The sequence below is a fragment of the Lynx canadensis genome, chromosome E1 (genome assembly GCF_007474595.2).
Source record: "Lynx canadensis isolate LIC74 chromosome E1, mLynCan4.pri.v2, whole genome shotgun sequence".
Classification (NCBI taxonomy): domain Eukaryota; kingdom Metazoa; phylum Chordata; class Mammalia; order Carnivora; family Felidae; genus Lynx; species Lynx canadensis.
The window spans coordinates 60,423,315-60,440,832 of record NC_044316.2 but is presented as its reverse complement, the minus strand read 5'-3'; the positions used below and the strand labels follow the sequence as shown (position 1 = coordinate 60,440,832).

The 17,518-nt window shown below is 55.3% G+C and overlaps 1 protein-coding gene across 2 annotated transcripts in view; it reads right to left on the bottom strand.

Moving 5' to 3' along the window:
* TBCD (tubulin folding cofactor D) overlaps positions 1-17,518 on the bottom strand; it is a 164,850-nt gene that overhangs the window by 12,751 nt on the left and 134,581 nt on the right. For both annotated transcript variants that reach the window (XM_030296703.1, XM_030296704.1), the window contains exons 24-33: positions 13,289-13,351; positions 12,373-12,449; positions 10,697-10,778; positions 8,762-8,880; positions 8,182-8,273; positions 7,497-7,637; positions 4,514-4,597; positions 4,087-4,245; positions 3,875-4,013; positions 1,818-1,939 (exon numbers count right to left, since the gene is read on the bottom strand). In XM_030296703.1, coding sequence (XP_030152563.1) covers positions 1,818-1,939; positions 3,875-4,013; positions 4,087-4,245; positions 4,514-4,597; positions 7,497-7,637; positions 8,182-8,273; positions 8,762-8,880; positions 10,697-10,778; positions 12,373-12,449; positions 13,289-13,351 — 1,078 coding nt within the window. The remainder of the gene's footprint in view (positions 1-1,817; positions 1,940-3,874; positions 4,014-4,086; positions 4,246-4,513; positions 4,598-7,496; positions 7,638-8,181; positions 8,274-8,761; positions 8,881-10,696; positions 10,779-12,372; positions 12,450-13,288; positions 13,352-17,518) is intronic.

The following is a 17,518-nucleotide window of genomic DNA, read 5'->3' as shown; positions in this document are numbered from 1 at the left end:
GGACACTCACAGGCGGAACCAACACACGGACCCGGATCCGTCACTCATGTCACACACAGAAAGTAACCCAAAATGGACCTTACGTCTAAACATAAAGCCCAAAACTAGGAGTCTTCTAGAAAACATAAGAGAAAACCTTCATGGCCTTGGGTCAGGCTAGGACTCTGCCTGACAACAAACACACCTGCAAAACCACAGGGGAGAAGCTGGAGAGCATGCAGGCACCTGCTAAGAGTCGGCCAAGGGCATGAAGGACAAGCCACCGCCCCAGAAGAGGGTGTCTGAAGAAGGGTTTGTGCAGTGCAGGTGAGAAACCTCAAAACTCAAGGGGCACCTGGAGGGCTCTGTTGGGTAAGCGTCCAACTTTGGCTCGGGTCACGATCTCAGGGTTCATGGGTTTGAGCCCCGTGTCGGGCTCTGTGCTGAGCATGGAGCCTGCTTGGGATTCTCTCTCTCTCTCTCTCTCTCTCTCTCTCTCTGTCTCTCTCTGTCTCTCTCTCTGTCTCTCTCTGTCTCTCTCTCTGTCTCTCTCTGTCTCTCTCTCTCTCTCTCTCTCTCTCTCCTACTGCCCCTCCCCCCCAATAAAAGCAAAGAAAAAGACATTATTCAGACTGAAGACCATTTGCTTTTATTTCTAGTGACGCAGTTTTCTACCAGGAGGACCCTCCCAAAGGAAAGCCAAAAGGATGCTTTTCAGCCAAAAGAAAAGTGATCACAGGTTGTAAAGCCAAAATCTAAGGAGGAGCACAGAGCAAAGAAAGTGGTACATAAGTGAGAAAATCTAATTGTACAAAACAACAGTGAGTCTTGTATGACGAAATGAGAGAATTTTTAAAACAGTTGAATTTTACATTTTCATTTAAAAGGTTCGGGGCACCTGGGTGGCTCAGTCGGTTGAGCATCCGACTTCGGCTCAGGTCACGATCTCACAGCCTGTGAGTTCAAGCCCCACGTCAGACTCTGTGCTGACAGCTCGGAGCCTGGAGCCTGCTTCTGATTCTGTGTCTCCCTCTCTCTACCTCCCCCACTCATGCTCTCTCTCTCAAAAATGGATAAACGTTAAAAAAAAAATGTGTTTTGGAAATGCCAAACAAGCTCCAGCGACAGAAAGCAGATGAGCAGTTGCCTTGGGGCTGGGAGGGCGCAGGGCGCTTCTGGGGGATGAGCGTGTCGTGTCGTGAATGGTCTCGGGGCTGCTGACAGAGTCCATCGAACTGCACCCTCCGTGTGCATTTCATGAGACGTCACTCACGCTCCCAATGGCTAAACTCCCGTTTGTTTCTCACAGACAGGATGGCCTGGTGATGGCCTGCGGCCACACCGCTGTAACCCACAGTTGAGAACTGAGTCCCGAACCGAGTCTGAACCCTGTCAGAGGGCTTCAGGGAACACCCCATCCCAGGGTCAGGGCCCGTGGGGTCCGTATCGCCTTCGTGGGAAAGCAGTTAGCAAAACAGCGTGGCAAAGATGCTCAGAAAACGCGTCCCCCGACTGCTGCTGTAATGTTCAGTCCTGGCGTGCAGAGACCCTGCCTACATAGTGGACGCGTCCGTGCACAGACTGGGGAGATGTCACCTCATGGAAAATCCACACTCACCCTCCCAGGCTCACAGCCTGGGTCGTCTTCACGCCCAGTGCATACAGGCGTGCTAGTTCCACTGGCGCCGTGATGGTGGTGTGGCCAGTGGAGTCCCGCGAGCTGGGGGCACCCGGGGTCCCACCTGGATCTACCTCACCGCTCCCTTGAAGTGAAATCCCAATGAGAACAATCGACACCCTGGAGGTCTGAGAACCATCGCGAAGGCCCCGGCCCGTACCTGTCGTTCAGAAGGTTGTCCTCAAAGACCTGCAGGAGGGTCCCGCTGAAGCCCTCCAGGGCCCGCAGGTCTTTCTGGATCCCCGCCATGTACTCAAAGAGGCTCTGCGTGGAGTACCTGACCTGCAACAGGGAAAGCGCTCTCGTGACGGTGACAAAACCACCGCCCCCTCGCCACCTGCCCCAGGGTCGACCTCGATGGTCACGCCGGAACATCCACTAGGGAGCTGAGGGGACGGAGCCACAGAGCATGTGGGTCTTCGAAGTGTCCTGCCAGATGGGGCACAAGCAGAGACGCGGAATGAGCACTGACACGGAAATGCTTCCCCTGGGGCAGCAGCACAGACTGAGCGCTAAATCTGCCACAACGACCCCAAGTTGGCCTCAGTGGAGGCTGCAGAGGGTCTCCCAGGAGGCAGGTCAGGTCAGGGGACCAGACACTCAGAGACCCTCCCCACGGACCCCAATGGACTAGCAGAAGGAATTGACACAGAGCTGGTCCCGTGCACAGTGACCAACGTGGATGCGGACACAGCCGGCAGCGGGCACAGCAGGGATCCAGGTGCCCTGCAGCCAACCGGCAGCTGGAGGCTGGCGCCCAGGAGACCCTGCTCCTACCAAGCCCTGTGACACTGCCCACAGCGGCAAAGGCAGCGCCCCCCCCCCCCCAGACCGGCGTCACACGCCTCCACGCACAGACCCAGGACAGTGAGTCACTGGCAATGAGTCAACAAGAGGAAGCGAGCGGACTCAGGCCCCACCTAAGAGCGCAGGTACCGTAACTATGAGACGAGGGACATGGAGATGCTATCGGTTACCTGTCAGGGAAAACACAATTACGGGGATAAGCCCACAGTGCAAAAGCACAAGAGGGGGGCGCCCGGGGGGCTCAGTTGGTGGAGCCTCCGACTCTCAATTTCGGCTCAGGTCACACACAATTTCACAGTTCATGGGATCAAGCCCCGCATCGGGCTCTGCACTGGCAGCATGGAGCCTGCTTAGGACTCTCTCTCCCTCCCTCCCTCCCTCTCTCTCTCTCTCTCTCTCTCTCTCTGCCCCTCCCCTGCTTGCTGTCTCTCAAAATACATAAAAGTAAACTTAAAAAATAAAAAGCTGCAGAACACAATAGCACCTGGAAAAGAAGTCTGAAAACCAGGGAGGACAGAGCATAGGTGGAAATGTGGGGCGTGGAAACCCTGAACGAGAACGAGGAGGGCAGAGAACGTTCCAGAGGAGATGGGAACCGTGAACACACCACTGGGCAGACAAGGAATTCCAACAGATCACAGGTGGGAGCGTCAGAGGGCAGCTGCCAAGCGCCAAGCGGGGCTGGGCAGCGGGCGGCACCACCAGACGGGGCTCCCGCGGCAGCAGCCCCCGAGGGCAAGGGCAGATGACAGAAGATGCATGGCCGTCCCCGTGGAAGCCTGCGTGTGACCGCGCAGGGGAGGACACGTGCCCCCCCCCCGCCCCCGACACTGCTTCTGGGTCCAGTGGAGACTGTGTTAAGGGACCGCATGACTGCTACACCAGCAGGAAGGACAGCAGGTGACGGAAAACGCACCCAACAGACCAAACCTATCCAGGAAAGACAGTGCGAAGAAGACAGACGAAGACAAAGAGGGTCAAGCAGCAGCTGGCAAGTGAAGTCCACGTGTGCCAACAAGCCCAGGGAGCACAAAACCACACTGTTCTGTGTTGTCTGTGGCGAGATGCCACGCGCACAGAAGCTCCCCGCAGTGTTCCTCGTAATTCCGTACTCTTCCTAGTGGGCGCACCGGCCCACTCTTGTGAGAGGTTAATGCCACCCTTGGGGGTCCTGCCCTGGAAACCCAAGGCCAGGGGAAGGGGTGGACCCTTGACCCCACTTTGACCCCCAAAGCGGGAGAAAAACAGCACACAAGGCGACAGCAGGCCTCCCAGAATGCACCTCTCAGCCTCCGGCTGCCACCCGAAAAGGCGCCAGACACCGTGTGTGCCCACTCGAACCTCCCACACTGCTCCAGCCCCCGGGAAGACGCCTCCCACAACCGTGGACCTGGGAAGAGGCCTCCTTACCGTGGACTCCGTCAAGCCACCCACAGACACGGCCAGCCCCAGCAGGACGTGGTAGCGGTAGGCAGGCAGCCCCAGGAGCTGGGTGATGAGAGGGAAGGCCTGGGACGGCGCATTCCAGTTCACAGAGGCCATGTCGGACCTGCGGACAGTGAGCCGACAAGCTGGAGGGTCGCCCGTGCCCACTGGGGGTCGGGGATCCCGGCCTCCCGTACCTGGGGAAGAGCTTTTCCAGCTCTTCTCGATGGGGCACGTGCGGGACAGGGGAGCCACCAGAATGCAGCAGGGCCATGAACACGCGGGCGGCGTGCGCGCGGACCCGGTCGATCTTCTCACTCGCCTGCTGGGCCACGCAACACATGACCTGCTGACAGCTGCAAACCGAGAGCGAGGCCGTTAGCCCCGTGTGAGCCCAGGGCACCACCCAGAGCAACCCCACAAGCACGGCAGCCACCACAGCAGACCTGACACCTCAGAGGCCTGAGCACCAGGTCTTGGGTGGAAGCGGTGAGCTGGGGTGGGGTGGGGTGGGGTGGGGTGGGGTGGGTGGGAGGGAAGGGAGGCCCAAGAGACCCCGGCCGCACCCCTGATGCAGGCACCCACCCGCAGGCCGGACCCAACGCCCACACGGGGGGCACTCACACAGTGGCCTCGATCAGTTCTGGCTGTTCCCTCGCCACCAGGAGCATCAGGTCCAACAGACTGGTCATAGCGGCCTCACGGACCCTGCAGGGACAACGATGCGGTGAAGAGCCCAGGCGCCATGTGACCTGTCGGCCACACACCCTCAACCAGAGCGAGTTCCAGAGACTGACCATCGCTTCAGTAAGAAACACCCACCAAACCCAGTACAGGCAGCCGACAACAGCGCTTTCTTCACGCTCCACCAGCAAGGATGTGCGTTTGACGCCCGAAGGCAGATGCCACGTCCCCAGCGTGCGCACAAACACCATGACTCTACCCCAAAACCGGCACAGAAACGTCGGGACAGACGTGTGCAGCGGGTGACCGGAATGTCACTCTCTGCTCTCACAGACTCACTCCACATTCACTCACACTGAAGAAAACGAAGCTTCCACGCCGTGAAAACCTGAGCCTGTAGCATCACTGACCGACCCGGGGTGAAAGCGGCACTTCAGACTGGGGACACAGCTGAGTAGCAGGGACCACAGACCTGCCCTCTCCAACAGACGGAGGTCCTGGCCCACGGGAGCCTGGCGGACGAACCGAGCGCAGGTGTGGGGCGCTCAAGGCACAAGTTGGCCTTGAGGGGGCTCACAGGAGCTGGGCAGACTGTCCCTGGGGCAAGGCTGCCAACCAGATGCTGCTCAGGACCCAATACACAGACACCAAGGGTGGGCAGGGCATGGGGGACGGGAGGCCTGAGCGTCCCCAGGGACCCCCAGTGTCTGTGGGCACAGCACTCACAGGAGAGGTGGTGGGGATGCACAGAGGACAAACCCAAAGCTGCACACGCCCTCGGGGCCTCACCAGCTCCTGGCAGGGCAAGCACGGGCCAGGGTCCCAAATGCCGGGCTTGGGCAGCTGGGAGGCCACACAGCCACGACCCGACCGCTTGCTGAAGGCATCAGGCAATCTGCACCCACACCGCAGGCCTGACGGATGGAACCTTCGTGATCCCTGCAGGGAAGTGCATTCCCAAAGCCTCCGCAATTCTGAACGTACAATTTCTGGATAGAATTAACACCACAAGGAATAGACAGAAAAACAAAAAAAGACCAGGTGTTAAAATAGCAAAAGACGACAAAAGAAACAGATGCAGGGTTGCCAAAGGAACCACCGTGAGGGACGTGCTGAAGGAACAGAGATAGAAAAAATAAACGAACACTGGAGACTTTCTACTGAGAGTGGGAATCTCTGAGAAAGGACCAAACGTCACTGGGCTCTGACACGCGCTCCCCAATGGTGGGCCCTCGGGAAGGACACGAGTACCTGTGTACACAGCCCACCCGAGCTTCCTCCTCACAGACGTCAGCGTCTGTACCACTGAGGGACCCATGACAACCCACCATCCTTCTAGCTTGAACTGTGAGGAGTCAGGATGACCAGGGCCACGGGAGGTGACAGATGGGCCCTTACAGGGGTCACCACGCCCATGCAGGAGCGAGATGGAGACCACAGTTCTGTACTCAGTCCAGGCCCACTGGCCACAAAAAAGCCATTAGCACCCTCGGGAGGGGTGAAAGAACCCGTCCCCACAGCAAACCGCCCAGAGCCGGAATCTGCTCCAAAACCACACGCGCCCCCGCCCCCCACAAAGCAGCAGGAGGAAGGACCCACTTTCCAAGGCGCACAAGTGAGCCCAGGCTGGGGTCAGATCGTCATCACTGACACAGACCCCGATGGGTGCAGCCCCGTGGCCCTCGTCCCACAGGGACAGAGAAGTACAGGGGTCGGGGCTGTGCTGTTGCAGGGGCCACAAGGCAGCTGTCTGGCCTCCCCAAGGACACAGGAATTAGGGAGGTGCCTGCATCTACGAGGACATGTCAAGGCTGTCAGGAGCCCATGCGAGTCGTGTCCCTAACACCATTGGAGGCTGAGAAGGCGGGAAGGGAAGCAGCCCGTGGGGCGAGGGAACATCCTGACAAATGAAAAGGTGGAAAGGTCGGCAGACACAGAAAGTGGGGAAGAGACCAAAAGGAACCTGTAATGATACGACACAGATTCGAATGTCACCAGGTGAGCCGGATGGCAGCATGGACGTGACACAGGAAAGAGCCAGTGAACCTGAACATAAATTAGCAGAGTTTACACAACTGAAGAGGAAAAAACTGAAAAAAAAGGAGTGGAGCTTCAGGGCTCGCAGTGGAGGGTCTCAGGGGAGATTTAAAAAATGTGGCCAAAACCTTGTCAGATTTGGGAAAACATGTTCATTTCCTTTTTTCTTCTTTTGAGCTTTAACATAAAGCTCAACTTCTGTTTGCGTCGTAATAAAAGTGACTCTGTGGACGCCGGCGACACCCCCACCGCGGCCAGCCCCTACCACGGGGCGTCCAGAACGGGAGACAGAAGTCGCGCAAGCAGCTCTCAGCTCTGCCGGTCAAAGGGCAAGACGGTCTGGTCTTCACAGCAGACAGAAAAGCAGCCTGAGATGCGGGAAAGGCGACAGCTACTGACGTAAGAACAGACACGACACAAAGACACAGAGCGCCACGCCACAGCCTTCTCATGGCTCGGGCTGCAACAGGGTGTTGGGGGCTTCCTCGCGGGGACAGTTGCACCGGTTTCCTCCTGGTTTCCTGTTTCCCGTCCCAAGGAGCCGAGGTCCACAGTGCCCAGCTCCTTCCTCCTCCAAAGTAGTCTGGCCCCTTCTTGCCCTAAATGGCTACGCTGGGGGCTCTGTTTGTGTGAACTTTCTCAAGAGAGAACTGGAAAGCCGACCACAGGGGCTGGGACGAGGAAGCGACATCAGCGTCTGTGTTACAACTTAGTGTTTTTCAAAGAGAGGAACGCAGCTGAGAGCCAGGCCCGCAGATGCTGTGCTGTCCCAGGAACACACGACCGGGCAAGGACCGTGAACAGGAGACGCTGGACATAGCCCCGTCCACCCGCAAAGCTACTCCCGCCAGGACGAGCAGAGGGCCCGGCGCGCCTGCCACCTTACCATGCGCCCACGTCCCCACGGCTGTCGGTGGTGTAGTCACGCAGACAGCCCAGCAGCGTGCGGTAAATCTGAGAGACGTTCGCTTCACATACAACTTCGTCTGGGGCCCCTCCTGCTCTCACGCCAACCGTCTGGCAAACCCTGAAATTAGAAACGTGTGAAATATGGCAAGTGTCTGAGGCCCCATCTTTCCCAACAGGAAATGCTCAGAACAGGACAACCTCAGACGTAGATGCAGAATTCCAGAGCTTCTTCCTTACTGGCACACGGCGAATGACACATTTCCCCCCAAATCACATTTCCTAACGTTTGACCTGTGCCCCCTGGCCCCCCACCCTCCGTCCTGACAAGAGGAAAGGAGTAGCGTCATGCAGAGCAGGAGAGGATCTGGAAGAGAGAGGAGAGCACGTCCTGGCGTGTGTGCACATGTGGCCGGCACCACAGACCGCTCCACACAGCACTTCCAGACTCCAGCTAAGGCTCACGCCCCAGTTGCGAGCTGGCCTGGTGTTCCTAAAGCACAGGAGGTTAACATTCACCAAAGCGACAACCAGCGAGAAAATAAAAAGTTACAATGTTGCTTCAAAGTAGACTCATGGTGCGATAGTGGGCTCTCTGGAGCCCTCAGTGTTCGGTCGCTGGCGCAGGAGAGAGCAGAGACTTGGGGGCCAGCCCGGGGACCCACCTCGAGATCGCCTTCAAGGCATCCCGCCTGGATTCAGCAAAGCTCACATCCTCGGGACGAATGAGGGTCACAGCTCCCAGGCCTGCCAGCACCTGAAAGATGGTAACCAGTTACCGACAGAACGTGCCCCGGGCAGACCACCTCCGCAGGGCACCCCCAGTGCCACCTTTCCATCCCATGGCCCAGGGCTGGACATTGTGACCAATGATCAGTTGACTCAGTATCTCGATCCACTACTTCTCCAAGGGCCGTTAGGTCCTGAGAGCCGGGTAGCTGAGTTTTAGGAGGTCCGTGCAGTGCCTCCGACCCCAAGGCATCTGGGGCAGGAGGAAGGGGACACAGCACACGTCTAAAGGCAAGTGTGTTTCCACAGACACAGCAACAGCTTCCCTCCATCAGACTAGCACTCAGCCCCTCCAAGTCCCTCCGGTCACGTGAGACCATCCCCCAGGCACCCTGAAGAGTAGCACCCCTGCTGCCGTCCTCACAGCCACTCGCCTGGACGGGTGTGGATTTGTGGGGGGATCCTGCCTGGCCCCTCCCCCAGCAGGCCCACCTCGCAGGGCTCGGGGCACCTCACCTGCTGCAGCCGGCCGCTCAGGAGGAAGCACGGGAGGGCACCCAGAGCCAGCGAGAAGCCGCAGCGGGTCAGCTCCTCTGGGCTCTGCAGGTCAGCGAGATACTGCCGGGTCAGCTCCTCTGAAAGAAAGTGACAACAGGGCCGCTGCCTTCCTTCCTGAACACACGCTCCTTAAGACCTCAGAAATGTGCGAGGCAGCAGTGAGAAAAATGGACGAGCCCCGCCAGCTTCTGGAGCAGATGTACTTTAGCAGTAGCTCAGATCAAAACAGACTTGAGACTTTTTATTAGGCGATTTTAATACATGATTTCACTCTTAGGGGAATAAATCCAGGAGGGGTCAGGAATGCATGATGCATGATGGCGCCTGGGTGGCTCAGGCGGTTAAGCATCTGACTTTGGGTAAGGTCATGATCTCATGGTTTGTGGGTTCGAGCCCTATGTCAGGCTCTGTGCCACTTGGGATACTCTGCCCCTCCCCTGTTTGTGCTTTCTCTCTCTCTCAAAATAAAAACAAAATCTTAAAAAAAAATAAAATCTTAAAAAAAATAAAATAAAATCTTAAAAAAAAATAGAACCAGTGCAGTCCTATTCACTCCGAAAATGAATGCTCACAGTGGATGTGACGCCCCCCTCACGAGCGAGACAGGCCCCGCGGACGGTGAGTTTGTAGGGGCAAAAGCCACCAGTGTGGCTGGGTGACAGCACCGCGTGAGCAGACAGACTCTCCTCAGACAAGAGGGCCGCAGTCAGGGACAGAAGAGGGGACAGGGACACAGGACGCAAAGCAGACTCAGGTGACAGTGGGGGGGCCGGGCTGGCGTGCACCAACACAGCTCTGCACACCCCAATCCATCTGAGCACCATGACAGATTCCTGTCCTCACTGCTTAGACTTCGACAAACACGACCATCGAGACACGTGCATGGAAACCTCAAGGGCCTGCGTCAGGACGGAGGAGTGCCGCCGGAACCGCCAGGGCATGGCCACGGCCACCTGGCAGCGCTGGCTGGGATCTCCGCACCTGGAAGGTTACTCCAGAGCACCGCCCACTCCTCCCATGTGCACAAGGCCATACCGTGAATCGTGACATTATCGTCCCATTTTTTAAAATTAGACTAAATATAAAATGTTACTCTTTATGTGAAACTGTGGCCAAGGGACAAATGTCATAAACTTGGAAAGTCAGTCAGAAGATCCCATTACAGAATATTTTCTTATTTTTGAGAAAAATCACAGAAAGTAGATTTAGACTATCGCACGCATGCTTTTTACCCATTTAACGTAACTTAGAAGAGTGCTTCCTGTACTGCTCAAGAGACGGTCTTGCCACTTCGGTAACACTGTGTAAGCGATGCCGCACGCAGGGCACCACGGCAGGCCAGCGTGAAGCGTCTCCACGCCTCCACGCAGTCCAGATCCCAAAGGCACCCGTGACATGCCAGACAAACCACCACGAGGGGGTTCCGGAAACCCTCCAGACAAGAGAGGAAGGGGCCAAGGAACAAGCACCAAGGCAAACAAACAAAATGGAAGAGAAACGGGAGGTCCCGCGGGAGGACAGAGCAGGAAGGCGCTCCATCCACGTACAAAGGGAACCTCCAAGCCCAGAGTGGGGAAAGTTTACTTTAAAATGTCATTCAGGCAAATGCTGCTGACCTAAGTGTGGGTTCTGTGCGTGAGCATCATGCTCGTTGGTGCTGGGTGAGGGGAATGCCCACGTGCCAGGCACACACCCATCTAGAGACAGACCAACGCCTCCAGATGCCCCGTGAGCCCCATGGGTCCACGAGAGACCCCCGCAGCGGCCATCACCATCTCCGCCCTCCCCAGCTCCAGCCCCAGCTCCCCAAACCCGTCCACCCTGCAGCAGGGGGCAGCGCTCCACGCCCTGCACGCCCACGCTTCCTGCAGGAAGCCCCTGTGGCCCACTCACCCTGCCTAGCGGGATCTGCCTCCCCAGCCTCCCGGGCGTAGTACTCGCGGCAGAGTGCAGCCAGGGCCGAGACGGCTGCTTCCTGAAACAGAGCAGTACGTGAGTACCCAGTGCCCCCGTACCCCCCCCCGCCCCTCCCCCGGTGCCCCCCAGCAAGTCTGAAACAAACAGAAACTGAGTCAAGTACCCCTTTCTAGCCCATCTGCTGGTCGTCGCCAGATACAATTAGAACTTAAATGTTTTCTGCAACTAACAACCTGAATGGAAACGTGATTTCTTCCATACAAGGCAAGTGTCTTCGGATACAAACAGTTAATAATAAAATGGGGCACTTTTTCTTTCCCAGCAGAATTAAGGGCAAAGCGTGTGTTACACACACAGGAGTAGTGTACAAGTATCGTTTGGAGAGGCGCCGTGGGGCCAGGGTGGAGGGGGAGTGAGTGGGAGCCAACAGCAGCCATGGGCCCCGGGGCCCCCGGCACACCTCCGCTCCCCACAGGAGGAACCTGAGCTCAAGGTAAGCTTCTCAGGGTCAGACAGACAGCAAAGGGTGAATGCTGGATTCCTATTTTCTTTCCTGCTGCTCCCCCACATCAGGGAGCTGAGTCCAACAGAGCAGCCCTGGAGAGACACGCCGGAGGCCACACAGGAAGGGCCACTGGCACAGGGATGGACCACACGAGGCAGCACCACACCGAGGGGTCATCTGTGCAAACTGCCACAATCACCGCTGGTGTGACTCCATGGTGGGAACAGTCTTCAAAGGAAATTTTGAGGCCCTGACTGTGAAACGTTCGAATTCAGCTAGTAAAACTGTACGTGGATTCTACAGAACGATAAAGTTCCTTTAAAATAAAAGGGTCAGGAGCTCCTGGGTGACTCAGTAAGTTGAGCATCCGACTTCAGCTCAGGTCATGATCTCACAGCCCGTGAGTTCGAGCCCTCAGTCAGGCTCAGTGCTGACAGCTCGGAGCCTGGAGCCTGCTTCCGATTCTGTGTCTCCCTCTCTCTCTGCCCCTCCCGCGCTCATGCTCTCTCTCTCAAAAATAAACATAAAAAAGTAAAAAAGGATACATAGGAGGCTAGAGCATTAATCATACAGGAGACCAATACGGACTTCCATTTCTCCACCCTCAATACCAAAGCCCCTCCACACCCACTCTAGAACTTCTGTGACAGCTCTGCCAGCCCAAAGTCACCTGTCCCAGGACAGGGCAGCAGCACATGGGCCACCGGACACACACACCCTGTCCTCACTCAAGACAACCAATGCACGCAGGCAGGGACCCTGGACCGAGGTTCCCACATGCACCCGGGCGTCCCAGCAGAGTCTAACCTTACCACCCCGCAACCCAACAGGACACAGAATGCAACTGAGCAAGTAATTAGTACACATAAACAGAAGGAATGTGCAGAAGGTGAATCTAATTAAGCCAGAAATGCTAATAAAAAATTTAAATATTCTGGTCATCGTTGGCTACATTAGTTTTCCTGATTATAAATTATACAGACAATACCATCTAGAATTCCAAACAGAACTATGGCATTTATCAATTATCATGTTAGTGTATAAAAGGGACTCACAACCCACACCGTCCTTTGAAACAAACACTAGGAAAAAAATTAATGTCACTTTCCATACAATGGAACAGCCACAGAAATCTTGCTTACCATACCTTGATCTGTTGTCTAGAAGGAGTTGAAATAAGATGGAGATTTCTCAAAGTGTCATCTATCAGCCACTGCCAACCATCTGTCAAACAAAGACAATCATTTTACCCAATTAGGAACATTTAGATGAAATTAAAAACAACAGATCTACCTCATAAAGTGGATGGTAACCCTTCAAGATGAATCTGGAGAAAATCTGAGGTAAACATTACCCAGGCTGCACAAAATTCCAAGGGCCCTCTCCATTCAGAGGGAGAGAGCCTTCCTTTGGCCGCAGAAATGTTAACTGTTACCATGGGAAATTTTTGCTCTTTTAATACTGCAAGGTGGTGGCTTCCAGCACCTCTCTCTCAAGCAATGCAACCCCCAAACCCACACGGATAATTACCCAAACATTCAACTCAACTAGACCCCACACTGAGTGAGGAATGCTAAATTTATCCAACCTTCTTTGCGGGGCAGCACAGGGCAAGGAACCCATGAGACTGCAAAGAAAAAAGGCGGCCTGGGAGGTGACCCCAAAGCCCCTTCCTTACTGTCCCTCTGTGGCCAGATGCCACAGAACACGGAGGACGCCAGGCCTGCACAGCGGCCCGGCCACTGATCCACCACAGCTGGCCCCCAACACCCCTGCCCGCACCCGGTCAGGGTGAGGAGCTGAGAAGGCCCGGTACTGCCAAGTCCCAGCTCAGGGGAAGGAGGCCCACTGATCTCTCAGAAGACAAGGGAGAGATCCTCCCTCTTTCTGAGGGGACAGCGTGCGGGGGTTCTCATTACTTACAATGGGTCCTCACAGCGATTTCGAAAATGGGCATTCTGAGATCATGAAACATCCTAGCCGGCTCACTTCTACCTTTTAATTTGGAATAGTTCTGGCCGAAAGTGCTACCATGTGAGTCAATGAAGAAGAAAAGCACTTACCAATGATGGCGTCACCTCTAAAAGGCATCTTAGAAAGGGACAGGTTCTCAATCAGAACGCACACTAAGAAGAAAAAGGACAAATACAACGTCATTTCTCCAGAAATGCCCATCGCAGCGCCCGCCCGGCCCTGAATGCCCAGACGCTCTGGACACATCAGTGCTGGCGTCCGGCTGGCCCACGGGGGCCCTGGCGCCTCCTCACCTGTACGGCCTCGGAGAACCTGCTCCAGACGCGGCCAGGCCTGCACAGGGCACTGCAGCCGACAAGCCCACAGCTAACAGGCCTGACCCCAACCCGACGCCCCAGGGCCAACTCTCAGTTCAGAGGACGCATGTGCTAACGGGGCCATTGATAACCTACGAGTTACCAGGAGCTGTGGCATCTGAGACGCAGCTCCCACAGGAGGAAGGGGGCCCCAAGGACGGAGCAAGCACTCCTGTCACAGGTGAGCACTCACAGTCCACCTAGGGCAGGACAGGTGAGCACCAGGGGTCCACTGAGGGGTGAGGACATGACAGCATATTGGGGGGGGGAGGAGTCCACTGAGGGGTGAGGACAGCTGAGCCTGTGAGTTCCCAGACAGACCATGGTGTTAAAAGCTCGAGTAAATCCCTAACCTCTGTGAATGATTAGCATCAGTTTCTTAAATAAAGAAATGATGACTACACCCACGGGCAGAAATCTGGTCCAATATAATCAACAGGTTAAAGAGACCACCCACTGCACAGAAAACGACCAGAAGTACGGGATCAAATCCACGAGCTACGAGCGTCCACCTGGCGGCCCTCCTGCGGGCTGCCTTCTCCCACTGCACAACTTCTGACAGGCCCAACCTCCTGGCAAGCCGTGCACCCCAGCACGCCACACGCCCCCAACACGAGCACCCTGACTCCTCTCCCCAGTGGCCCACATGAGAGGGTGACCCTGCACCCCCCATTTCAGGCACACCTCACTCGATCCAGCTCCAGTGGTTTTTTTCTCGATGGCATAAATAATCTGTAGGTGCTAAAAAATCCCAACACCACAGAAAGAAGTCAGAGAAGACACTGCCACTGGCATTCCGGCCATCACCCCTGGGTGCCTGGCAGGACCACAGCCGCCCTCACGCTTCTACAGACGCAGGAAGGAACAGCACTGCTGCCACACACACACACACTCCCTTTCCGGGGGTCTCTCTACACCCCCCACCCCACCTCCCACCTTGACCCCAGGCACCCGGCCCGCACTGGAATGTGACAGCAGTCGGGCAGCCCGGCTGGACTCGGGACAAGGGCCGCCTGACCCTGCTGCTGACGACAACGGCTCCCGCCCAGTGCACAGCGTGCCGGGGGGGCCTGCCACCCTCACTCGGGGACACAAGGCCCACACAGTCGTGCCAGATACCGCCAGCCGGAGCAGCCACACGGGGTGCCCCAGACCAAAGGTGAGCCTGTCCCCCTCCTCACAGCTCCTGACTCCCACTACCCGTGACCAGGAACGAGGTCCCACCCAGCTACGGGGGCTCCCTGGCCACCAGCACAGACTCCAGCCACCACCCTGCTTTTCTAACGAGGCAACCCACGGCCGGAGACCTCACAGCATGTGAGCAGACGTGTGGTGCTCTGTACTCGGGACACGAAATTAGTCGTTCAGGATCTCTCCTGACGGGCTGAGTGCTCCCTCCGGTTCTCGGCCACTGCACACGAGGTCGCCACACACGCCTGTGGACACGGACTGCACACCTGCCCTTACACAGCTCTGCGTGCGGAGCCCCCGTGGTGGCACCCGGGTTGCAGGAACGTACACACTTCTAATGGCAAGAGACGCCGCCCGAGGGCAGAGTGGAAAGCCTGTGACAGCTCACACTCCAGGGGCTAGAACCACCTGGAGAAAGAATTCCGCTGTCCTCTAGGCACCTGTCAGCAGCATGGGGGCCACCACATGTGCGCTCACGGGGAGCGTCCGTGTATCTGCTCCGGCAATTTGAAAAGATCTTTCACTGTAGTCCAGGTACTTTCTCTAACTCTGTGTTGCCCGTCCAACGGTTTTCACAACTTAGGTAGACAAGCACATGATTTTCTACTGTTTCCAGTTGTGGAGCTACTGCTCATTCTGTGGGGTGTCTACGTGCCAGAGGCCAACAGCAGAACACAAGACAAACCTGTGCCCCAGTGAGGACCACCTGAGGGAGTATGTCTGGGTCTGCTTTCCAACGCAGGGAACACAGGCTCGTTGCAACAGAAGCACAACACGTGAGGCTCTGCAAGCGCTTTCTCTGTGCTTCTGTGCAGCTTTGAAATTTTCCAGGTTAAGTTTTTTACAGACCGATGCTATCCCTACAATGTCTCCTAAAATTTCCTGGAAGTTTTTTTTTTTTTTTTTAATTTTTTTTTTTTTTCAACGTTTATTTATTTTTGGGACAGAGAGAGACAGAGCATGAACGGGGGAGGGGCAGAGAGAGAGGCAGACACAGAATCGGAAACAGGCTCCAGGCTCCGAGCCATCAGCCCAGAGCCTGACGCGGGGCTCGAACTCCCGGACCGCGAGATCGTGACCTGGCTGAAGTCGGACGCTTAACCGACTGTGCCACCCAGGCGCCCCACCTGGAAGTTTTTTAAGTTGTGTTTCTGGCATTTAAGTTTTTAATCAGAAATTTCGTTTTGGATATGCATGAGGTGGGGATACAATTTTCATTTCTCCCACACGGCCATCCATGACCTCATCACTCCTCAGTAAGCCACCTTCCCCACCAACGCTGGAGGTACCTGTGTGTCATGTGTCAAATCCCATAGGTGTTATTACATCAGAGTCTGTTTCTGGACCCTGTCTTCTGTTCTACCATTCTGCCTGCCTGCTCCTGAGAAAATGCCACTCTGCTTCGAATCGTTTTACATAGTATGTTTTAAGGACTAGTAAATCCGAGTCCTCAATATTTAAAAAAATAATTTTCTTAAAGATTTGCCCTACACGTGAACTTTAAATGCATTCTTTTAAGTTAAAAACAAAAACGAAAAAGAGCTTTATAATTTCCTGTGAGTCTACAATTATTTCAAAATAAAACTTTAAAAGAAAGGTTACAGACCAGGTCACTCAGACCAACCCACCAGCTAAGACAACATTTTTAAAAAGCTGGACAAAAGTAGAAACAAACTCTACGTGCTTGAAGTCACTGGGGAGCTTCCAGGGGAGCACAGACGGGGGCCACACCCCTGGCCCGAGCGGCTTCTGCCAGAGGAGGCTCACCCTCAAAGCCCAGGAAGATGGCCAAAGCATCCGTGAGCCTCCAAGGGCCACTGGGACAGAGTGTTGAGTCCAGAGCGACTGAGGGAAAACTGAGAAACCTTCACACGGCCTTGAATCCAAAGGACCACACCCCAGACACAAAACACAGGTCTGCTGGCTTCAGAAAGCATGGAATCTCTCAAGGCCCGAAAGGGTTGGAGGTGCCCCAGACTGCTCGCACCCCTCGCCTCCAGCCAGAAGCCAATGTAAAGACCCTCTGGGGTAGGAAACGAAGTACCTCTCTAACTTCTCAGACCCAATATCCAGGCCTACACAAGCTCTGGACAATGGTGTTATTAGACGTCGATTCTAAATGCTTATTTTGCTCAGGGGCACCTGGGTGGCTCAGTCGGTTAAGGTTCCGACTTCAGCTCAGGTCACAATCTCATGGTTCTGGAGTTCGGGCCCCATGTCAGGCTCTCTGCTGTCAGCACAGAGCCTGCTTGAGATTCTCTTTCTCCCTCTCCCTGCCCCTCCCCTGCACACACACGCACGCACGCTCGCTCTCTCTCTCTCTCAAAATAAGTAAAATAAACTTTAAAAAATAAATGTTTATTTTGTTCAAAAAGGTAAATTATTAAAAACTATGACAATGATATAGAAACTATTAAAAAATAAACTCTGGTGCTCGCTTCGGCAGCACATATACTAAAAAATAAACTCTGAAACACAAAAACACAAGAATTAAAAATCCAACAGATGAGTTTAATAATAAACTGAAGAGAGAATCTGTGACATGGAATATGGGGCAAATATTCAAACTGAAAAGGACAGAAAAGCAGGAGACGGACAAGACGTGCAGAGTGGAGAAGTAGGTCTACCCTGCGGAGCCTAGAGCCCCAGAAGCAGCGGGAGAAAGAGTAGAAGAGCAAAATTTGAAGACATGATGGCTGAGTTTTTCCAAAAGTGACCCAAACAAGCCACCGACACTACGGATTATGGAACCTGTTACCCCCGCTCTAGGTT